The sequence below is a fragment of the Canis aureus genome, chromosome 32, assembly GCF_053574225.1.
Source record: "Canis aureus isolate CA01 chromosome 32, VMU_Caureus_v.1.0, whole genome shotgun sequence".
Lineage (NCBI taxonomy): Eukaryota > Metazoa > Chordata > Mammalia > Carnivora > Canidae > Canis > Canis aureus.
Window position 1 is genome coordinate 35,789,687 of NC_135642.1, and position 24,067 is coordinate 35,813,753.

At 54.9% G+C, this 24,067-nt stretch overlaps 1 protein-coding gene across 1 annotated transcript in view; it reads left to right on the plus strand.

The window, feature by feature from the left end:
* SMAD6 (SMAD family member 6) overlaps positions 1 to 15,184 on the plus strand; it is a 75,516-nt gene extending 60,332 nt beyond the window's left edge. The window contains exon 4 of the mRNA XM_077881585.1: positions 14,089 to 15,184. Coding sequence (XP_077737711.1) covers positions 14,089 to 14,633 — 545 coding nt within the window. The 3' untranslated portion in view covers positions 14,634 to 15,184. The remainder of the gene's footprint in view (positions 1 to 14,088) is intronic.
* Positions 15,185 to 24,067: the final 8,883 nt, after the last annotated feature.

Sequence of the window (24,067 nt, forward strand, 5' to 3'; positions counted from 1 at the left end):
CCCAGCCAGGCGGAGCTGCGAGAGATACAGTGAACAAAGAGTGGTTAACTACAGTGGGGGAAGGAAAAGTTTGACTTTGCCTGTGGCTAAAAGGGAAATTCACAATGGCCGTGATTTATGGGCTGAATTACTTGGGATCCTCCTTAGTGGGCCCAACTTGGGCATGTGCTCCAGGAATGCAGACGCTGGCGGCCTGCAGGGCCATTCGTGCCCACTGGAAGGGAGGAGGAAAGGGTGGGGGGCAGTGTGGCCGGCGCCAGCCTCGGCGGAGGAGGCGCGAGGCACACCCGTGGGAGACGGCAGGGAGAAGGACTGCACCGGCCGCCTGGCGGGGCTCGGGCTGGGCTAGTTGAGTGCCCACCGGGACATGCTCTTTGAGGAGGAACGGAAGGAATGGTGGGTGTGGAGGAGGAGTCTGGCTGTCCTGGGTTCCAATCCACACTAACTGGCCGTGTCACCTCCCTGAGCCTCCGTTTGCTCCTCGGGGAGATTATACCTGGGATTGTCATCAGGGTTAAATGAGGTTGCAGCACGTAGACAGTAGCTGCTCCCTAGCAGCTGGATTCCCATAGCATGACTCGAGATGAGGTGTCAGTGACAACCCAGCAAGGGCAGAGGGTACCTGCGGCAACCGAAAGGGTCATTACTTAGCAAATCCCTGTTAGGGTTCGCTGGGCCCATGCGTGCCAGGCATGTGCTGCTAGTTAGGGTAGACCCGATTATTCAGCCTCCTTCCCCAAGACTCCCTTCGTGCCTGCCCGTGATTCAGGAAAGACACTCGTCTCTCTCACTAGCACTCAGGTCTCCTCAGCTGCAAACAGCCCCCCAACAGGGGGAGGTAGTGCTAGAAGGCACTTGGGCATTGCCATCAGTTGGGTTCAGCCCAGATGTCTTCTGGGCTTCTTGTCTTTTCTGGAAGAAATCAAGGATTAAGAAGTGGATCGTGGCAAATAAGCCATATGCCCCGCTTAGCTGAAGTTAGCCACTTGGGAGACCAGGTGAAGCACATCGCTCTCGTATCATTGATGCGTTGACCTGATTCCTATAGTGTGAGCCCGTGTGTATTCAGACACAGGTTGAAGAATTACTTTGAGAAATAGAAGCTGTTACTGAGGGGATGGCTCACCTTCCCGGGGTGCCTGGCGGGAGGCAGTGACAGTAGAGGAGCGCCTCCAGCCTCAGAAGACATGGACAAGCCCTGATCCCGCTTCCTGGTTAACCCTGGGCAGTGGGGCAGTCAGCCCACCCCTCTGAGCTTTAGATGCCATAACATAAAGCGGGGTCACTTATGAATGGGCTTGGAGAATTGGAAAACCCTCCATAGTTAAAAAAAAAACAAAACAGTATCCCACTGATTGGGGGATAGAGCCACTTTCTTGGCCTGGGTTGTAGGGGCTGCAGGAACCAAGCTTGGCCTCCTGCTATTGTGGAAACGAGTGTCAGACTTGGGTTGAAACGTGGGGCCAGGTCTGTGGGACCGTGTCCACGTGCTAGCCTGACGGGATGGACAGACAGACTGGCTCCCTCCCTCCCCTGCACCTCCAGCCCCAGATCAAACAAGCCAGCTCTTTATAGGCAGCTTGGAGCTTGGAGCTTGGGCAGGGACGCACCGGGCAGCTTCAGCTGCTTCAAGCCGCACAGTAGCACAGCCACAAACCAGAGACCTGGTCTCAAGGTGAGCTTCTGCCAAGCCCGTGGGTCATTTTGCAACATTTTTGCAGGGAACATTTAAATCTCATGTTACTGCATTCTTCACGGCAACTATTAGTATTTAATTGTGGCTTAATGATCTCTCCAGTCAATATTAGTTTTTTGCTTATTACAAAGCCCTCCTGTTTGTTCTAGAAATATACAAGAATGATCCAGGCAGCCCTCATTTTAAGAGAACCCAGCGGGCAGGACTCTGTATTCACCGAAGAGGTGTGGTTTATGTACTTTTATGTCACAAAAGGATATTTTAAAGAAAAGGATTTAATGCGAGGATTATTTTTGAATTGAATGCCCCTGCCTCTGGTACTTTAATTTGGGGGTGCTTATCCTAACCTGCTGCTTTAGTGTAAATCAAGGCAGGTGTGTTTGACGTGCAGAGGTCACGTGACACTGTCGTTGGTAAATAACAACAGGCCAGTATTAGATGAGGCTTATTTTTGAGAGCTATGCAAATAAGGAGACAAGCCTCCCACCCTGTTCTTTGGCTCTTCCATTCAGAGCCATGCCCTCTGTTCCCTTCACCCTCATAGACTTAGCAAGCCAGAAAAGTTAAGTCCACCCCCATTGCCAGACGGATGACTGTAGGCTGTAGGCGTTTTGGGGGAGGGGGAGCCCTGAAACCAGCCTTGCACAGAGCGAGCTCATCTGGGATTCCATCAACCAGGCTGGTTCATGAGGATCAGCAAATAGGAAGGATGCCTCTCCCTCCCTGCCTCGGTGTCCTGCCTCTGAACATCAGGGTTGCCCCCTTTCAACCTTTTTTCAAACCCAGGGGAGACCCATATATTTCCCAGCCACCCTCCCAGCTCTTGGATGTAAAAATCCACCCAGTACCCCATCATTGAGGGCACTCTGTCAGGCTCATGGTGTCGGGCCCAGGGGGAGAGAGGCAGAGCCGAGGGCAGCGTAATCCCAGGCCAGCCTGCACGGGACAAATGGGGTGGAGACGCATGCCCTCCTGATGACAGCATCAAATAGGACGTGGTCACACCCAGGGACTTGAGGAAGGCTTTTCAAAGGAGATGACATAGGGGTCTTGATGTTTGAGCAGGAGTCTGACCAATGTTGGGGAGGAAACTGTTGTTAGGACCTTCACTGACTCGCTTTGAGTGAGGTACTCTGCAAGAGGAAGCTAGTACTCAGCAGAGACACCTTCCTGGCATGCAGCGTGTGCCCCGCTCGGGACCTGCACTCAGAAGGGGCCTCTGCTCAGTTTAATGCACTACCTTCACTGCTGAAATTCTGGATAATTTTTTTAAGGAGGCTCCACGCTGGGGGTTGAACTCCCATCCCTGAGATCAAGACCTGAGCTGAGATCAAGAGGCGAAGGCTCAACCGACTGAGCCACTCAGGTGCCCCTTGAATAATTTTTGAACAAGGAGCCCTGCATTTTCATTTTTGTATTGAGCCCAAGAATTTTGTAGCTGGTCCTGGCACTCAGAGATGTAGGCACCTGCCCACAGTAACAGAGCTGTTTGGATTTGCACCAGTTCACCTCTCCACCGCCCGTGGTCTCAGGAGCCTGCCAGATTGAGCGAGAGTAGGATGGACAGAGTAGTCCCAGAGTAGGGAGTTAAGGCACAGGGAGCTGAGGGACCCCAATGGCGGGAGATGGCGGGGCCAGGGATTTGAGGGGCCCAAGCTGTGGGGACCTTACCTGGTTATGGGCTGTGTCTGTACCAGCATTGGGTTCCTGCACCTGCGAGCTGAGATGGGCTGATTGAGGGCGATTTTGAGGTACTTTGTTTTTCTGGCTTTACATTGGGTCTGAGTAGAAGTGTGGGGGCAGGAGGTTTGCCAGCAAAAAACGCCAATTGTATTTGGGAAATAAAAGTAGAGGTGCCCCAAATTCTCCCAGTTCTGGGAGCCTGCAGGACAGGAATGTGCCCAGAGAGGGGCTTCCCTAAAGCACCTGCCATCTGCCGCATACCGCACCCCTGCCCCTCTGCTGCATGCCCAGGCTGTCCGCTGCGCGCACGCACACACACACACACACACATACACACCCCCGTCTGAACCCCCACAGGGCCGATTTTGTGCTCTGTGGTCTCGGATTCAACGGGGGAGTCAAGGTTGAGTTGAATCAGTGAATGTTGGCACCTAAGGCCTGAAGATGAAAAGACCTAGAACCCTGAAGAGTGGGGAGGGGCTTGGTTTGCGCGTGAATTTGGGAATTCAGGCCATCAACCCTGCCCACCTGCAGGCAGGGAGGATTTGGGGGCCCCTTCTCATAACCACCACCTCTCTGCTGGGGACCGAGGTGCCCAGCTTTATTATCTTGCCCCAATAGTGTTATTTTAGAATCTTTCCAGGGGCAATATGAAAAGCAAGGCTTTCCCACCCCAGTAGGTCTCTGGCTAAGAAAACAAACAAACAGATTCAGAGTCTGACTTTGTGATAAGACAAAAGAGGACTTGGAATGGGAGCAAAGTTCAGCAGCTTTTGTTGCAGAAACTGGTTCCTTCTCTAAAAGTGTGGGCTGATTTTATAAGCTGCTTATCGCTGTCTCTCCCTTCCAGACACTTCTCCGACCTTCCCTCGCAGGGCACAGGGAACCTGGATTCACCCACCTGGACTCTGTCCCAGGCCCTGCTTCCTCAGGGTCTTCTGTCTAGGCTCAGCTGGCTGGGTTTCCTTGAGGAGGGCCAGGCTGGTCCAGGCAGGTACACCGGTGTCCTCTGGTCCCCGGGGCTGATGGCAGCCTCGGTGGCCCTCTGAGGCTGCAGCTGCCTGCAGGGTGTTGTCTGAAGGGAGCTTGGACCACAGAGCACTGAGAGCCAGGGAGAAAAGCCGTAGCTCCCTTAGTGCAGGGAGACTGGAACAATCTCTGGGCAGGTGGGAGAAAGAGATGGATGCTGATGGTAGCAGGCCCGGCGTGGCTCCTCTGCTGGGTCTCCCTGCCTCCCCTGGAGCAGCAGGTCCCAGGAAAGTGGGGGCGGGGACGCAGAGTAGGCCTGTGTGTTAGGGCGCCGGGTGGGAACTTGTTTTCCACCAGGAGTGCACGAGGAGTTCACTTTTCAGGACTTGTTTGAATACTGCCCGAGATAAAGGAATGGAAACCTTACCCACCTCAGCCCGGGCTGCCACTTTGTTCCGCCAGAGACATGGGGCCGGGCAGGCCAGGGTCAGGGCGCCAAGGCTGGAAGAAAGGCCTTTCCCTAGAGAAGGCCGGTTATGGCCTGTGGCCACCGACTATCCTTGCACCCCTCGTCCCATGCCCATCCAGGGCAAAGGCTCTGGGGAGCACCCCGGAGAGCAGAGGGAGCACATGAGGCAACAGGAAGGGCTCAGCAGAGAGTGTCAGGCTGGCCAGCCAGGATCCCCACACTGCATTGCCGTGTGGCCCCTCCATCCCGGGCTCCGTCCTCTGAGAAGGGGGAGTGATTCCACCTCTTGGACTTGGGAGTTTCCAAGGAGAGAATGGATGAAGTGCCCGGCCCCTCCCCGCACCCCCAGGGGCTCAGCCTGGGTTAGTAGCCCTTTCCCAAGGCCACCATTCTGCACTGTAGCCTCGAGAAGATGCTCACTGGGTTGTGGAGTGGTGGGAGTGTGTGGCAGAAACTATACTTAAAAACTAAGAAGGTATATGTGTTTGTAGGACTACGCGGGGGGCCACTGGTAACTGTTACAAGGTATGCCCTATGAGAACCCCACTGCCCTCCTGGTTATGGTAAGGTGGGCAGCACACGATGGGGTGGTGGCCCCCTGCACTGCTGCATCTAAAGACTATCTTTTTAAAAGATTTTATGTATTTATTTGAGGTGGCGGGGGTGGGGGGAGGCATAAGTATGGGAGAGGGGGAGGAGCAGGGAGCCCGATGGGGGGCTCGATCCCAGGGACCCGAGATCTTGACCTGAGTCAAAGACACAACCTACTGAGCCACTCAGGCGCCCCCAGGGACCCCTTTTAATATCCAGTCTTTATAGAGCCCTCCCCGCCAGCTCCTAGCGGCCCTGGCTAGGTTGTTCCCGTGCAGTCCCTGTCACATTACCCTGCTGTCCTAGGTTGCAACCACAGGAGTAACGCAGAGTCCACCGTCTCCGAGCCCAGGTAGTCGAGCTCAGATCCCAGCTTTGCAACTTCCTAGCTGAGGGCTGAAGTTCGGGCCTGGCTTCCTTCATCTTGAGATGGGAACGAATGACTGGGAGGAGTGGTGGGAGTGGAAAGTGACTTGCCAGGATGCGGAAATAGTGTGTTTAAAGTGCTTCATATTCTGCGGCCACTAGGTAGAGGTTCATTAAGTGATGGCTGGTATATATTAGGATTATTAGTATTACTGGCTGGTGTCTTTTATTATTATTATCCCTACTACTGTTATTCCCCCTTGATTCTCAACTCCATTGGCAAGTCTTATCTTTGTAGATATTATTACCTAATGTGAATACCTTTATGAACTACGGAGCTGACTCAGTCAGTTAAATAATATATACAAATAACACATAATAGAGATAAGATTGTACGGTGGTTAACAATATTGGTAAGAGTAAGGACAGCTGTTGTTTACGGAGGGCTCATGTTGAACCAGGCATTATTGGATGCCCTTGACATGAATCCCGACAGCCCCACGAAGTGAGCAATGATTGCATCCCCATTTTTCAGATTAGGAAACTGAGGATCAGGGTGGTAAAGTCGCGTGCCCCACATTTCCCAGCGGGTGAGTGACAGAGCTGAGATTCACAGGCAGGAAGCCTGTGCTCTTAAATCCAGCCCTGTGCCGGAGACCTGAGGGGTCCCAGCCGGAAGGCGTATTTCCACTGTGCCTTGGCACGGCACTTTACCTCTCCTGGCCTCCGTTTTTGCATCTGCAAAATCGTCACTTTTGGCCACCCCGGCTGTGTTTCCTGGCTTCCCTCCTCCCCTGCTGTCATCCCCCCTTGGTACTCCCATCGTGTCCCTGTCTTGGGGGTAAAAACCCCGGAGCAGAGCAGCTGGCCGGCCTACTGTCTGCAGGGTGGTGGCAAGCACAGTCCCCGGCCCCAGGGACCAGCAGCTGAAAGAGCCCCTGAGGTGGACTCCGTGCAGGCGGCAGCGGTGGCCAGACCGCCCGTGATGTAATGACCGATTAGGAACTTCCTCTTGGAAGCCTGGCTTCCTCTAGGAGCCAAAGGTGCTGGAGCTGAGGTGGGGGGTGGGGAGGGGCGAGTGGGAGCGAATAAGAGGAAACTCCTGTCAGCTGAGCCCTGCTTTTGGAAAGAGTTCAGCAGAGAGGCTCGTTCTAAGCTGTTGACCATTAACATGGCCCCGTGCACATTCCTTCTCCGCTTCTACTGCCAGAGCCCAGTGGATAAAGGACCAGTCTCCCCCTCCCTTAACAAAGGAAAAAAAAAAAAGAGCCTCTAATTAATGCTGCATCTCTGGACTTGCTGCAAAACCCAAAGCCATTTCTGCAGCTTAAAATGACAAAGGAAGGTTAAGTGGAAACTCCTTTTCCCCCCTTAAGTTTGATTACAAAAACTACTTATCTAATGGGCAAACAGGGCTTTTAAAGGGGTGTTAGGTTAACCAGATGCAGGGCCACATAATTACTCCCAGGCCTGGGAGCCGCAGATGAAAAAGCTGCCGGTTGGACGGGAACTTGAAGCCACAGGCATGACATGGGACAGAAGAAAGGAGCTTTCCAGGAGGGCAGGAGGCCCCGGTGCGGCCCAGGAAAAGGGGGTTGGAAGAGCCAGCCGCTGGGCTCCTCTCCGGCTTCCGCCACCAACTTACTGGGTGACCCTGGGCAAGTCACTTCACCTCTCTGGGCCTCTGAGTCTCCCTTCCTGGCCCTCAGTGGGGTCTGGGTCTGTCCAGCGTTGCTCTGTGTTTATTTGAGGTCGGCCTTTTCCATCCAGCCTCTGGAGAGGCAGGGAGGCTGCTGTGGCCCTGAGCGTGTGAAGCAGCAACAAAGTTTAAACACGGAGGAGTATGGGCGGCCCGGCCAGGCCCCTGGGGACCAGGAGGACTCGGGGCCCAGCCTGCAAACGCTCCGAGCCCTCATGTCCACCTCTCTTAGAGCCAGAGACTTGAATCTGGGCACATCTCTGGTTCCCTTCACAGGATGGCCAGGTCCGAGGCCCTTTGGCCAAATGGAAAGGGGGGGATCACGAGGAAGACAAGCTGCACTGCGTGTGCTCAGGCTTTTGGAGCGTGCGGCCCACGGGGGAGCACACAGGAACGTTCCTGCCCTTTGTTTTGATAGAAAACTGCTGATTCGAAGAAGCTAAAGGCTCTTCTTGGGATTTCAGCTCTCCCCGCCTCCCCCAGGCTGCAGTGGGCCCCTTGTTGCCCTAGTACCCCCCGCCCCCAATTACACGTTGGGCTCACAGCACACTCACTGGGCAGAGAGGCCAAGAGGAAGGCATGCCAACCACCCGACGGGCTGGCTCCGGCGTAGGGGAGAGGGCCTGTTGTCCTCTTGCCCACCGCAGGCGTCCACCACCCTCTGGTGGCAGGAATGTGGGTACCACCGGGAGGCCGGGCCACCCCTGCCTAGTCTGGAAGCGCAGGGGCTGTCCCCTGGGCCACCACAGAGCCCTGCTGAGGCCACTCCAGGACAGCCACGGGGAGCTGGCCTGGCAGCACATTCCCTCTCTCTGCCTTTTGAGTCCTTCAAGGCATCATACCTGCAGCGAAATGCCCAGCTCCTCGGGGTACAGGTGGTGAGTTTTGACCACGCATATACCCCCGAGTTCCCATTGTACCAATCCAGGTACATCATCCCAGGACGTTCCCACACGTCCCTCCCCAGTCACCTCTGCTCCCTGGAGGTAATTCCTGGTCTGATTTCTATCCCTGTAGGTTAGTTTTGTCTACTCAAGAATGTTACATAAATAGAAACAAACAGCCTATCTTCTGTGTCTGGCTTCTTTCACTTGGCGCAATATCTTTGAGATCCATCCGCAGTGCTGCGTGTTTCACTAATTCTCTCGTTTTTATAGGTGAGTGGTGTTCCGTTGTATGGATGTACCTTATTTTTGCGTTTCCATTCTTTTTCGTGTGCCTGGACTGCTAGAACAAAAGTGTCATAGCCCAGGTGGCTTACACAACACATATTTCTTTCTTATGGTTCCTGGGGCTGGGCGGGGGGGGGGTGGTGGGGGGTGGGGGTGGTCCTGAGATCAAAGTGCTGGCAGTTTGGGAGTTTAGTGAGGGCCCTGCTCCCAGTTCCTAGACAGCTGTATTCTCTGTGTCCTCTGATGAAGGTGCTGATCCCATTAGTGAGAGTTCTACCCCCCTGTGACCTAAGCACCCCCCCCCAAAGGCCCTGCCTTCAAAGGCACACTGGGGGGTTACGATTTCAGTATCTGAATTTCAGGGGTTCACTAATATTCTGTCCATAATATCCATCCTCCCGTTGATGGACATCTGAGAGCTCTCTGCCGAGTTTGGGTGACTGCCGGAGAGCTGCTGTGAGCATTTCCCGGAATCACAGCAATCTCGAGCTCATTGTTCAGATGGGAAGCCTGAGGCCGGGCACGAAGGAAGATGAACTGGCATCAGGCCCAGAGGCGGACCCCTGACCGCAGGACTCCTGACCCCCTGCCCGGGGCTACTCTGCTAGGTCTGCCCCAGACACAGCACCAGACCGAGCCTCCCCCCCACCCCCACCCCCCAGAGCCCTCCCAGCCGGGACCCAGAGCCTGGCTGGGAACTAGGCCAGGCCCCGAGCAGGGGGTAGTGAGCAGGAGTTTCGGTCAGAGCGCGGTCATCTTTGATGTTGTTCACTCGGGTCTGACTCCCTGGTATTTATTTGCAATTAAGGAGCTGGTGCCTAATTAGGTTGATGGCGGGACCACAGCCTTGGAGCCACGAGGAGAAAAAGATCTTCTGCAAAAGACTGTCCCCTTGCACCCTGAGTGGCAGCCTGGCGGAGGAGTGGGGCTTTGCCACTGCGGGGAGGGCAAAGGTTTGGGGGCCCTGCTTTCTCACTCGCAGAGAGCATGTCGGATTGTGGCAGCCACACTGCATGAGACCCGAATCCACACGTGTGTGTATGTGTGCACGTGTGTGTGTGTGAAAGTGTGTAAACAGAGCCACAGCGGCACTCGACTTAGTTCTAGACAGTACCAGTACCATGGGTTACAGTTCGTGAAGGTGGGGGTGGAGGTGGGGAACTGCCATCCGCTATCCTGTTGTAACCTCCCCTGGTGGTGACACTGGGTTGTGACCCCTGACACCCCTCAGGAGCCCTGGCCTTTGAAGGGTTAGGGCCAGCACTGGGGCCAGTAAATGGACAGCTACGTCTTTCTGCACCCCATTGATCTCCTGCTGGAGTTTCCCGAAAATCCAAAGATGATCTGTATAAATGAGGCGCTGGATTATGAATAAATCCATCTTACCTGTGGGAGACTGAGGCTTAGGGACACTCTGTGGCTCGTCCATGGCCACACATCCGGCCAGTGGTGAGAGCCTGAGGTCCGTCTCACTCTGAAACCCTTCAGCTCATGTGATGAGCATTAGATTAGAATTCTAGGTTCTCAAGTTCTGGCCCCAGTTCTGCCCTCTGCTGCTGTGTGTGCTCAGGTGAGTCGCCCTGTACCCCTGGGGTGCCATCTGTGTGGCGTGAGGACATTGGATTCAATTAGTGGTTCCCACAGGCCAGTCTCAGGAGTACGTTTTCCCTGATTCACAAGGAAAGAAGAAAATTTCTTGTAATCCACTTGGTTAACTTTGACATTTCTGATATAGGCCCTATCTATTTTATTAGTATCAAATTACACTTTCTTTTGTGCTAGTGGTAGTGGATGGTCTTGGGGTTTGTAATAACTCTACACGTGACAAAATAAAACAGTAGTAACCCTGTACATTCACAATCCCTCCGTTAATGTATTGGTTTGAGAAAGGCCAGAGTGTTGGGGTTCCCTGGATAAGATGATGTCACTGGGTCCCCCAAGCTCTGGAGCCCCAAGACCCCAAAAGCTGGATGGGGACCGGGAGGTCCTGACCATGGTGATGTGCTTATTTGCTGGCTTGCTCTCGGGAGACCTCAGACCTTGTCCACCATCCCTTGGGGCTTGCGACCACCGGCCCCAATCCAATGGGAGCTAGAGGTGAGGGCAGTGGGCTCTTAGGATGAATTTTTATTTCCTCCCTCCTTCCCTTTTAGCATGTTCTAAAAGCACCCTAGTGATACATGCAGTCTTGGGACAGAGGTAGAGAGGACTGAGGCCCACCCTTTCCTACTGGAAAGTCTAGACCAGCCAGGGGCACTGACTGGCAGCATAGACACCTGCCCAGGCCTCGGAAGTGACCATACTGAAGGCTGTTGGTGCATGGGAGGGAGGGATCAGGGAGGGCTTCTCAGAGGCAGCAGTCCATCTCCCGGAATTTGCAAGCCTTGGCCAGGAGCCCAGGCGTGATGAAGTGTTACCCAGTCTGCTTAACCAGAGAGGCTGTAGGAGGTGAGGCCTGGCCCAGCCAGTGTCCCTGAGCCAGACACTTGGGGCAGGCTGGGTCCTTGGGTAGCTCTGTGGGGTTCATCTCCTAAGCACAGGATCCGGTCCTGTGAGGAGTACTGGGGCAGGGCTGGGGTGGGGGTAGATGATGAGGGGCATTTGGCCTGGCTGGGGTGGGAGGAGCTAAGGGGTGGGGGACAGGGAGTGTCCCCCTCCCACCCCCCCGCACCTGCCCTGAGTTCCATTACTCTCAACCTCCCTCCTTCCCTCCTCCCCACCCCCGCCCCAATTCTGACTGCCAAAGTGCTTCTTTGCCTTTTACTATGGAGGGGCTCCACCCTGGGGCAGAGCTGCCACTTTACGACTGGGTGGCCCTCTGAGCCTTATCTGTAAAGTGGGGAAAGCAGTAAGTCTCACTCAGTGAGGCTGCTGAGCCGTCGGGAGCGAAGGCCTTTCAGCGTGGGGTGGGGGAGTGACTCACTGGCTGTGGGTGGGCACCCCTAGGACTCAGACCGTGAGAGCAGCCTCATTACACACAGGAAGACTGCGGGGAGGGGGGGCTTCAGGGGGGAGACTGCCTGGAGCGTGGGCAAGAGCCCCGCTCTGGAGTGTGGCCTGGCACCGATGCTGGCTCTGGTGCTCGCTCGTCTGGACCCTCGACCAGCTCACGGCCCCTCCCTGCGCCTCAGTTTCCTCACCTGTAAAATGGGGTGATGATAGAAATGAACCAAGGCTGCTGGGAAGAAGGCGCCTGGCTGATGGAGGCTTTCGGCGATGCACGTTGCCTCTCCTATCCCCCAGCGTTCTCCAGGCCCAGATGTTTGCCTCCCTACCTCTCCGGGTCTCGTGCACTAGAGGAATCGTCACCGCGTCACCGCTCGCGAGAAGGCTGGCGCTGGGGTTTCACGGCCAGGCTGGGACAGCACCGCTTTCCTGGCACTTAGAAACTCCCAGACCAGGGATCCCTGGGTGGCTCAGCGGTTTGACGCCTGCCTTCGGCCCAGGTCGTGGTCCTGGGGTCCCGGGATCGGGTCCCGCATCGGGCTCCCTGCAGGGAGCCTGCTTCTCCCTCTGCCTGTGTCTCGGCCTCTCTCTCTGCGTGTGTGTCTCATGAATAAATAGATTTTAAAAAAAAGAAAGAAAAGAAAAGAAACTCTCAGACCTGTACCGGATGGATGCCTGGAGAGAGGGGCGGTGGCCTGGAGTGCCCTGGCTGCCCACCTGCTGGGCCTGGCCTAGTGCCTGCAGCTCGGTCACCCCCCACAGGCTAGACCTGTTGCTCTACCTGCTGGCCAAGGGGCAAGGATCAGAGTCTCTTCTCTCCCCACTGGCTAGAACCAGGAGGAGCCTGCAGGAGACTCTGAGGCAAATTAATACATTCCCAGGGGGTGGCCTAGGGACCTGTGTCTGGGACCTCAGCAACCAGGCAGAGGGTGAGGGGCACGCCCTTTGGGGCTGTGCCCAGTCCAAGGCCTCAGTGGAGTTGGCGGCCTACAGGAGGCCCTTGGGGAAGCCGGTTTCCTGCTAGGTGGCTGGGCGGGCCTCCCAGCGCATAGGAGGATCTGAGGGGCCCTGTCACCCTGCTGCCCTGGGGCTTCTAGGCGGGGCTGGGCGACAGGCAGACGGAGTTGACCTCGCCCAGGCTCCTGAATGAAGTTGTTAGTGTTTTCAACCCGGGTTTGGTTGGACTTCGGTCCGTTTCTCTTGGGGCAGACATGCCCTCAAGTGCCTCGCTGTGCTCCCATCACATTCTCAGGAGAACTCCCCGTGCACGTAAGGAGTAAGCCCCCATGCAGGGGCTGTGTGGGAACGTGCCGCCTCACTCCGAGCGGTCAGGGGTGCCCACCTGCCTCTCAGAGCTGTGGGCTCAAAGGAAAGACCAGATGTTCAAAGGCTTCAGAATCTGAGAAGCTGGCCACACATGAGAGCAGCAAGGACGGGGCTCAGGCCCTGGTCTCTATCCGGTCTTAGGTCTGGGGTCGGAAAATTATCCAGACGTGTAGAAATGCCTCCAGCTGGAGGGGAAAGGGATCGCAGCCATCTAGGCCACCCCTTGGCTGTCCAGAGAGGAGCAGCACACACCTTGGAGAGAACTGGCCATCTCTGGAGCCCTGCGGGGCAATCTGCTTTAAGGCTCAGAGCCCCTCAGCCTCCGTGTCTCACAGAAGGGGCCGCAGTCTGGGTGAAAATGTGCACTTCATGCCAGGAGAGCCGCCTTGAAGGGTGGGCCGCGGGGGTCACTGAGAAACAAGGCATCACGCTCAGCGCCAAGGCTGGGAACAGTCTGGGCTGGAAGGGGGATTCTGGGGGCCATCTGCCCCACCCCACTGCGCCTTCCCATGCCCGCGTGCCCTGGGAGTGGTGATTTATGCCCCTTCTAACAGCTCAGCCCCTCTCTGTTCAGGTTGAGGCTCGGCCTGGTGGGCTTCAGATCCTGGCGGTGCCACTCACTAGCTGGGTGGCCTTTGACAGGCTGCTGCCGCCTGCCAAGTCCCAGATCCTCCTCTGTAAACCGAGGAGAAGGTGGCTTCGTCGTGGAGTGATTGAACACCCAGTGAGGTCAGGTGTAGAGTCAGAAGTGCAGTGTGCAACACCTGCAACCTTGTGGGTGCACGGTGTTCGGCCCCTCCTTTGGGTGTGTGGGGCAGAGGGGTGACAAGGCGGGGGGGTGTTGTCCCGCCCCTGCTGGCTTGAGCTTGGAAAATTCTCCAGGCAGGAGCCGGGTGTGGTTTGTGTTTGTGTACCCGGGGCAGCGAGCACACAGTGGGTGACTCGCCCTCCCTGTGAGCTCACACACGGCCTTCGGTTCCTCCTTCGCTCACGTGGGGACAGGGCTGTTCTGCACACCCGATGCTGGAAACAGCCCCCACTCCGCCCCTCGTCCCCCCCCTTGCAGCCCACCCTGCCACCTCCTGCTCCTCACCTCTCCCCCCGTGCACCTGCACCCCACTGCCCCCCACTAACCCCACCCCGCACCCCGTGCCCTGTGCTTGCCCCGCAGACGCCAGCATGTCTCCGGATGCCACCAAGCCGAGCCACTGGTGCAGCGTGGCCTACTGGGAGCACCGGACCCGCGTGGGCCGCCTCTACGCGGTGTACGACCAGGCCGTGAGCATCTTCTACGACCTACCTCAGGGCAGCGGCTTCTGCTTGGGCCAGCTCAACCTGGAGCCGCGCAGCGAGTCGGTGCGCCGCACGCGCAGCAAGATCGGCTTCGGCATCCTGCTCAGCAAGGAGCCCGACGGCGTGTGGGCCTACAACCGGGGCGAGCACCCCATCTTCGTCAACTCCCCGACGCTCGATGCACCCGGTGGCGGCCGCGCCCTCGTGGTGCGCAAGGTGCCCCCCGGCTACTCCATCAAGGTGTTCGACTTCGAGCGCTCGGGGCTGCTGCAGCAGGGGCCTGAGCCCGACGCCGCCGACGGCCCCTACGACCCCAACAGCGTGCGCATCAGCTTCGCCAAGGGCTGGGGGCCCTGCTACTCGCGGCAGTTCATCACCTCCTGCCCCTGCTGGCTCGAGGTCCTCCTCAACAACCACAGATAGTGGCGGCCACCGAGGCAGCGGCCTGCCCCCCCCCTCCCCTGCCCAGAGACACAGCCCCCCTTCCCTCCACGGACGAGACCCCCCTCCCCTCCCCTCCCCCAAATATCATCTACCTAGATTTAATATAAAGTTTTATATATTATATGGAAATATATATTATACTTGTAATTATGGAGTCATTTTTACAATGTAATTATTTATGTATGGTGCAATGTGTGTATATGGACAAAAGAAAGACGCACTTTGGCTTATCATTCTTTCAATACAAATATATTTTCTCTCCTCTCCTCCTTCCTCCTCTGCTTTATTATTATTATTATTATTTGTTGTTTTGGTCTTGTTTTTGTTTCGTTGTGTGTGTGTGTGTGTTTTTGTTTTTGTTTTTTTTTGTTTTTTTTAAAGGAAATGATACAGCAGAGCTAGGTGGAAGAGCCTGGGTTTGGTGTATGGTTTTTGAAATCTCATGCCCAGACAAAAAAAAAACAAACAAACAAAAAACAAACAAAAAACTAATACCAGTCACTCGTTGATAATAAAGTATTCGCATTATAGCTTTTTTTTTTTTTTTTAATGTCTTCTTTTTTAACAAAGAGGGGGCATGCAGGGCTTCAGTGGGTTTCTGGCCTATGGATCCAGCATCCTGAAACTTGATTTCAGTCTTTTACCAGGTAAAGAGTAGAAGTGATAGATTGAGAAGGAAGGAAGCGCATGTGTTTACTGTCAAGGTCAGAGAAGGTTCTGATGCACCCTCCTGCCATGGCCCCACTGTGTCCTCAGGATTGGGGCAGGGGGCCGGGGGGTGGGGGGAGCTAACCCATCCTGGGTAGTCCCATCCTGGGTAGTAAGCTCTGCCAGTTTGATGGAGGAGGCTCAGGTCCATGCCTCCCATCTCTGAACTGTGCACAAGCCAGAAGACATTAACTCTCACCACTCTGGGGAAATGGCCTGAGAAAGAAAGACAGGTCCTTGAGCCCACCTGCCACCTTCAAAAAACCCACCCGAGTCCCAGGGTGAAGCTCCTTTGGGACCTAGACAAGCCACTCTCCCACCCCTCACCAAAGAGCTCAGAACTAGGCCATGGGGGTTGTATTTAGGATTCACGCAAAGGCAGGTTGTTTCTTTCTACTCTATAAAAGGGAAGAGAGTTGAGATTCTAGAAGAGCAAATGACTAGCTCATAACAGATCAGGGTTAGAAGTCACATTTAATGGTAGGACCAGAGCCATATTAAAGCAGTTTTCTCTCTTGAGAAAACTCAAAAAAAAAAAAAAAAAGAAAAAAAAAAAAGAAAGAAAGGCTGCCTTGGCCAGATAACTAAGGGGAATGTCACATTGTATATCTTCTTTCTTGGAGATTTACATTAGCATATTAAATGCTCTGAGAAGTCGTGTGTATTATCTGTCGCTGCGTAATAAATCCTCCTAAAACGGAGCAGCTTGAAACTGACATTTCTTATCTCTCAGTTTCTGTGTTCAAGAATGCAGGAGGGCTCGCGGGGTGCTGGGGTTCAGGGTCCCGTGGGCTGCAGTCGAGCTGTCGGCCAGGGCTGCAGGCATCTGAGGCTTGTCTGCAGCCCCACGACCCGCTTCCACGCTCCCTCAAGGGGCTGTGGGCTGGAGGCTTCAGTCCCTCACCACTCGTGATGTGGCTTCCCCCAGAGCAAAGGGTCCAAAGGAGAGAGACCAAGAGGGCAGCCGCCGTCCTTTATCCCCTTACCTCGAAAGTGACGTGCGTCTCCTCGCCAGAGTCTACTGATCCCGAGACCCACTCCTGCGAACGACGAGGGAGGGAGCACGAGAGAATGAATGGCACGGGGCGGGGGACCGTGGCCACCGCATCCCCTGAGAAATACACCATTTTACGTTCTTTCCCCAAGTTACTTCCCGATGGAGTCTTGTCCCCACCCCGGCTGATCCTGTCCCCGCACCCAGGCCTCCTGCGCCTCTGGCACGGGCAGCTGCTGCGCGCACCGGGGACCGCACACCGAGGCCCTGTCCTGAAGGTGCCCACCGGCGATGCTTGCCTTCCTGGGCTATTCTTGGTGTGGGGTCGGTGTGGGGTCGGTGTGGGGGCTGCTTCGGACTCGGGCAGTTAGCAGAGTGTGAGATGGAATAAGGAGCCGGTTCTCGGGCCCTGGTCCTCACAGGCAAGTGACAGGCTAAGGGTGGCGGAGGGGACAGGAGCAAAGGGCTGACGCCGTGGGAATGGAAGAAACCATGGGGTGTCCATTGCATGGAACACCCAGGAGGCAGGGGAAGGTAGTCTGCAGACACTCGTGCTCTGGAGCCAGGTTGCGTGGGTTCAAATCCTGCGTCTGCCACTACAGAGTGACTCCAGAGACCTCCCAACGTGCCTCGGTGTTACCATGAGGTGGTATAAAACGGGGATAGGATTGTTCCTGCCCGGGGAGTAGGTTCAAATTGGGAGAAATAAGGACATCACACAGTTCCTGGTCCATCATCAGTGCGTATCCGCTGTTAGTAATACGGGGCTGGGACGGGAGAGGGAGGCTGGAGCCCTCCCATGTCAGGACAAGGAGCTGGGGTGACAGGTGGGAGGTGGGAGGGGGGCTGGTTTCTGAGTGGGCCAGGGAGGAGATCATCGTGGGCCTTTAGAAAGCTCCTTGTAAGGGCTTCCCAGCAGGAGGGCTAGGCTGCAGGCCGAATGAGCGAGCTGAGCCCTGCGCCCAGCCTGGCTCCCCAGCACCCGGTGCTCACCAACGCCAGACTCGAGAGGGACTCTTCACTCTCAGAGGAAGTGGCCAGTCACCCCACGATGCCAGGGTGTGGAAGTAATCATCAAAACCCTTTATCAGGGAGCAAGAGGGATAGGAATCAACTCTCCCATTTCATAGATGAGGAAACTGAGGCCCAGAGCAGGGAAGCGCTCCCCTCAATCCCGTACTCATGGATGTCTGGATGTGCCCGGATTGCCTACCCCCGACCACCGGATCTACTCTGTGCAGACCAGATAGGGACACCCTTTTGCCACCTTCTGGATTCTCAGGGTGCCCAATTGGCTGGATGACGTCAATTCTAGAATTCAGCCTCACAGGCCATGCTCTTCCTCAAGGACAACTTTCCCCTGGTTCCCTTGCCAGGCCACACCCTCTCACTCTCCCCCACCGCTCTCAGGCCTGCGCCTCCCAGAGGCCCGACTCCCTCTGCCGTCCAGTACTGTCCAGGCCTTGGTCCTCCTCTCGAGCACTGAGCAGAGCTGAGCTGTTCCACGTGAGGGTGAGCGGGGAGTCCCTGGGTTTTTCTTCTTTTCAAGTCAATAACTGGCAACAGGCACTGTGAGCCCTTTCTACACGCTCAGAACCGTGCACCTGGTGTCCAGGAGCGCCTCCGCGGGCAGGGTCTCAGCCATGCCCCCTTTGCAGATGGAAAGACTGAGGCTTACACGAATGCTGTCATTTGCTCAAACTCCGGGAGGACGGAACAAGCCCTCTGTGTCAGGGGCCAGCTGGGGGCTCCTCCTGGGTGCTGGATGTCATCGGCTTAGCGGGAGTGGACCTGACCCTCAGGGACAGTGTGCCAGCACGGGGGGCTGATCTGGGGCCCCGGACCATCAACCTCCCAGCTCTTGTCCCAGCCCCATCCCAAGGCTGCAGACTGCTCCGAGGTCCTTGGGTGGCCTGAGACTCCACCTCCAGCCCCTCCATTTACAGGTGGGGAAACCGAGTCCCAGACATAAGAGGCTGAGTAGCCGAGGTCACAGAGTGGCGGCGGGGCCTGCCCCCCTCCCCCCACCCCGTCCCCTCTCCCCCAGTCACAGTAAGGTACTCGCAGTAACTTTGTGGTTTCCCCCAGACCACCCAGGGACCCAGTGACTCAGGCTTTAAAGGAGACACTTTCTAAACAAGGCCTGGTCTCCGGAGAGTGTGGTGGGAGCCTGGTCCCCACGGGCCCTGGGAAGCCAGGGCGGAGAGGGGGGGCCTCACCGCCTCCAAACCCAGGCTCAGGCCTGGAACGAGGAGGGAGGGATTTCCTGCCATTACTAGGCTTTTGGAGACGGGCGAGTCCCTCCACCGCCACCTCTCTCCGTTCCACAGAAACCCCAGCTCCACCCTCCCCTACCTTAGTGTCTGGGGGTGTAGAGGGGAGTGGGGGGGTTGATCTAGGAGGGAGAGAAGCAGAACTAGGAAAGGGGGGCGGGACACCTGGTGGCTCCGTGGTTGAGCATCTGTCCTGGGCCCAGAGCGTGATCCTGGGGTCTTGGGATCAAGTCCCACATCGGGCTCCCTGCAAGGAGCCTGCTTCTCCCTCTGCCTGTGTCTCTGCCTCTCTGTCTCTGTGTCTCTCATGAATGAATAAATAAAATCTTAAAAAAAAAAAAAAGGCAAGTGGGGGGCTGGAGATCTTGATTCCTGCTTCAGGTGACAAAACCCAAGGCCCAGAGAAGGGTGTGAGGAGCCTGAGGTCACACAGCAAATTCAGGACGGAGCTGAGCCTAAACCTCAGGTCTCAGGTCTCCTGGTCAGGCTACTTCCCGTGTATTCGGGCAGATTCCATCGGTGCTCCGGAGGGCAGGCGTGTACCTCTGTTCCCCTCCGAGAACTCCCCTGTTCTGGAAGCCCCCATTCCACTCCCGTCCTCCCCCCACACACGGTTCAGGGGGCTTAGTGGCTGCAGCTGCCTTGTTCGAATTCTGACCGCTGCTTACCAGTTATGTGAGCTGAGGCAAGTTACTTAACCTCTGTGCCTCAGTTTCCCCATCTGAATGCTAATAAGAGTGTTCATCTCCTAGGATTGCTGGGAGGACGACTGCATGAATGCGTGCTTGGCACTCAGAACCGACATGGATCAAACTCTCAGCAAGGACACTTACAAATTAGAGTCACTAGTATAATCTGGGGCCTGGCACAGAGCTCGGGGCCATAAGGAAGGCTTTGGCTGGGGGTGAGCGAGTGTTAAGAACTCGGATCCAGACCCCTCGACTTGCTGTTGGCATTGGGCGATCCCCCGACCCGTGTGGCCCTCTGTGCCTCAGTGAGAAAGGAAGTCTACCATCCACTGGGACATCTGTAGTCGGGGACGCAAGGGCCTCCCCAGACAGCTGCTGCGGCCTCTTTTTTTTTAAGATTTTATTTATTTATTCATGAGAGACACACAGAGAGGCAGAGACACAGGCAGAGGGAGAAGCAGGCCCCCTGCGGGGAGCCCGACGCGGGACTCAATCCCGGAACTCCGGGATCACGCGCTGAGCTAAAGGCAGGCGCCAAACCGCTGAGCCACCCGGGGATCCCCTCCTGTGGCCTCTTAGCCGGGCCTCCTGCCCCCCTCCTGCCTGCTCCAACCTACTGTCCACCTGCAGTGATGCTGTGCGCCCGGTGTGGCAGTGCCCCGCCTCTGCAGGACGGTGACCTCCCTGATGCCCCTGCACCCTCTGGATAGAGAATCGCCTCTTGGAGTGCCTGGGGGGCCCTAGGGAGTCTGGCGATGCCCCAGCTCCACCTGGCCCACCCCCTTCAAATGGCACACTCCAGACCTCTCTCCCTGGGCCTTTGCCCAAGCTGATTCCTCCTCCTGCCATGACCCCATCTGCCCAGTCCAAGCTCTGGCCATATTGTCCCCTTTTTCTTTCCAGGGAGTCTCCTGGAAGCCAGAGCTGTCTCTTGTCCCATTTGCCCCCCTATGGCACCGGGTCAGCCCCATGTTGAGCACAGACACCCTGGCTGTTTGTGGAATAAAGGGGTCACAGAGGTAATGGATGTGGGCACATTTTATAAACTCTAAAGGACCAAGAGGGCCTCCAGAGGGGGGTGTGTTTACTGTTCTCATGTGTCTCCATGACAACGCCACCTGGCTCCTCCTTACAGACCCCTGAGAACCCTCACTCATCCTTATCTTAGGCCATCAAAGAGATATCCCCCAAATTCTTAGGATATCGACTCAAAGGACATCCAAGCTGAAAAGGCCTCAGAGTGCATCTAGTTCCATCACTGTCACAGAACTGAGGCCCAGAGAGGGGCAGCATGCTAACCAGGGTCACACAGCAAGACAGTGGCCAGTGGAGGCCAAGCCCATGACCTGGAGCTCCATCCAGAGCTGGCCTCTCAGCGATGCTGCAGGGGCTTCTGCGAAGCCAGCATTGGCCTGAGCAAAGTAATTGAGAGGCAAGAAGGCAGAGGCGCAGATCATTTTTTATTTTGCTTGTTTTTATTTGTGGTAAAATATATACATTACATATAATGGGCTAGACTGACCATTTTTAAGGATACAGTTCAGAGGCCTTGTGGACATTTGCACTGTTGTACAACTATCACCACCACTTCTAGAATGGTTTCATTTTCCCCAAACCCTTTCTTTATGTTATTGTGGCAAAGTGAGAGTAATGTAACATTTGCTACTTTAATAGTTTTTTTTTACATGCACAGTTCTGTGGCCTTGAGTGCATTCTCATTATTCTGATCCTTATGCTGTGTAATAACAGGGAAATGAAGACAAAGTTTTAAAACTCTCCACCCGGGGATTTTGAGGCTTTTGCCGACTTCTGGCAGCCAGATGACCCAGAGGAAGCTGTGTGCTCCCCTGGCCCGGTCGGGGGGTCGGCTGAAGGTGCCCGGGAAGGGGCCGTCCTGTAAGGCCCCATCACCAGGGATACAGGCTAGAACAGCCTCGCAGCCTCGCTGACTGTTCTCAGAGCAGCTCGTGGTGAAGCTAGTGGAATAGAGATAAAATGCCTAGAATTTCTGGGGATCCCTGGCTGGCTCAGCAGTTGAGCATCTGCCTGCAGCTCAGGGCGTGATCCCAGGGCCCTGGGATGGAGTCCCGCGTCAGGCTCCTGCAGGGAGCCTGCTTCTCCCCCTGTCTGTGTCTCTGCCCCTCTCTCTGTGTCTCTCATAAATAAATAAATAAAATCTTTTTTTAAAAAATGCCCAGAATTCCTGAATGTGCGACTGGAGAGATAGATGGTTTTTTATTTTTATTTATTTTTTTATTTTTTTATTGGAGTTCAATTTGCCAACATATAGTATAACACCCAGTGCTCATCCCACCAAGTGCCTCCCTCAGTGCCCGTCACCCAGTCACCCCAACCCCGTGCCCACCTCCCCTTTCCATTACCCCTAGTTCGTTTCCCAGAGTTAGGTGTCTCTCATGTTTTGTCACCCTTACTGATACTTTCACTCGTTTTCTCGCCTTTCCCTTTATTCCCTTTCATTAATTTTTATATTCCCCAAATGAATGAGACCATATGTTTGTCCTTCTCCGATTGATTTATTTCACTTAGCATCATACCCTCCAGTTCCATCCACGTTGAAGCAAATGGTGGGTATTTGTCGTTTCTGATGGCTGAGGAATATTCCCTTGTATACATAGACCACAGCTTCTTTATCATCATCTGTCGATGGACACCGAGGCTCCTTCCACAGTTTGGCTACTGTGGACATTGCTGCTAGAAACATCAGGGTGCAAGGCAGATGGTTTTTAATGTGACCCTCCGTGGCCTGGAGGAGGCCTGGCTGAGTGTGCTGTGAGCTCCCCTTTGGGCCTGTTTCCCCTGGGAAACAAAAGGTCTAAACTAGAGGGCTCAATGGTGCCTCTACAGAACCCCTGCTGCTCACCCCAAAATCTTATGTCCCAAGAGGGGCAGCTGGGGCGGACTTTCAGATTGGACCTGCTGAGAGGCCCTGGGACAGTCCCTAGTAACAGAACACTTACTTTGTTTAGCAATAGTCATAATAATGTTGCCACCTACTGAGGGATGTGCTATGTTCTATGCACTTTGTATCATTGCTTCTAATCCTCATCCCTGTGTGCTAGATGAGGCTCAGAGAAGTTGAGGAAGTTGCCCAAGGTCACACAGCTAGTAGGTGTCCGAGCTAGGATTCCCATCTTGAGATGGTGTTCCTACCCCCTGCAGAACTTCTGAACCTGACTTTTCCATGCTGAGCATGCAGGCTTTGAAGGCAACTCCCTGGGCTCCAGGCCCAGCTCTGCCTCCAGCTAAGTGTTGGGCAAGTCACTTAAAGTCTCTGAGTTTTGACGTTTGTTAGAATGGACATAAAAATAATACCCACCTCATGGGGTGGCTAGGAAGATTAAATTAAATGAGTTTATACTTGTGAAGCAATTAGAATAGGGCCTGTTTGTAGTGAGTAACATTCAGCATTTGTTGAATTTTTAAAATATTATGTTTGTCGCCAGCTTTTTTTTTTTTTTTTTCTTTTCTGGTCAGTTTTGTTTGAACCAGCAAATTGGAAATGTTTATTTTTAATAGTTTCGCTTTCTATTTCTCATCACCGAGCAATGAACAAAATGTGGCTTTAGGAATGCCTAGAAAAACACACAAACAACACTGCATGCGTGCACACAGCCCTAAATGTACTTTCTTATTGTTTTAACAGAAACATACCCATGCGTGATCTTTTGTAGAGAGAAAAGTTCTCTTCCATAGGTCACGCAGTGTTGGTCAAGTTCTTTAAATTGTCTGAGGGGATCCTGGGTGGCTCAGTTGGTTAAGCGTTGGCTCTTGGTTTGGGCTCAGGTCGTGATCTCAGGGTCTTAGGGATCCAGCCCCATGACAGGCTTTGAGCTCAGTGTGGAGTCGGCTTGAGATTCTCTCTCCCTCTCTCTCGGCCCCTCCACGTGCGCACATGTGTTCATGCTCTTTCTCTTGCTCTCTCAGATAAATAAAATCTTTTTAAAAATGATCTTAAGATGGGCAGCATTTTGGTGATTTCCTTTTTTTTTTTAAAGATTTTATTTATTTATTCAGAGAGAGAGAGAGAGAGAGAGAGGCAACGACACAGGCAGAGGAGAAGCAGGCTCCATGCAGGGAGCCCGACGCCGGACTCGATCCCGGGTCTCCGGGATCACATCCTGGAATGAAGGCGGTGCTAAACCGCTGAGCCACCCAGGCTGCTCAGTGTTTTCTTTTTTTAAGATTTTATTTATTTTTTATTTATTTGAGAGAGAGAGTATGCATGGGGGAAGTGGCGGGGGGAGGGAGAGGAATAAGCAGACTCCCCGCTGAGTGCGGAGCCCAAAGCAGGGCTCAGTCTCATGACCATGACATCATGACCCTAAGATCAGGACCCTGAGGTCACGACCTGAGCCGAAACCGAGAGTCGGATGCTCAACAGACTGACCACCCAGGTGCCCCATTCTGGTGTTTTCTAAGTTCACGTGTAGGAAGTAGACCCTTTGGAAACAGTGACCTCGCCCACTCCCGGTTTCCTATCCTCCTCTACCCATGCAGCGGGGATGGCTCCATTCCTGGCCCCGGCAGCAGCTATTTTGACTCTTTAAGAACCCTCTGCTTTGTGCTGCCTCAAACATAATGTCAATGAACGTCAAAAACCACAACAGACCCCCAGGAAGCCGAGTGGCGCCGGGCCTGCCGTGGTAACAGGCCTTGGCTGTCTCCTGGGCTCTCCGCACTCTGGGGCTTCGGGGGGCTGAGGTCTGACCCCTGGGACCACTTGGCCTC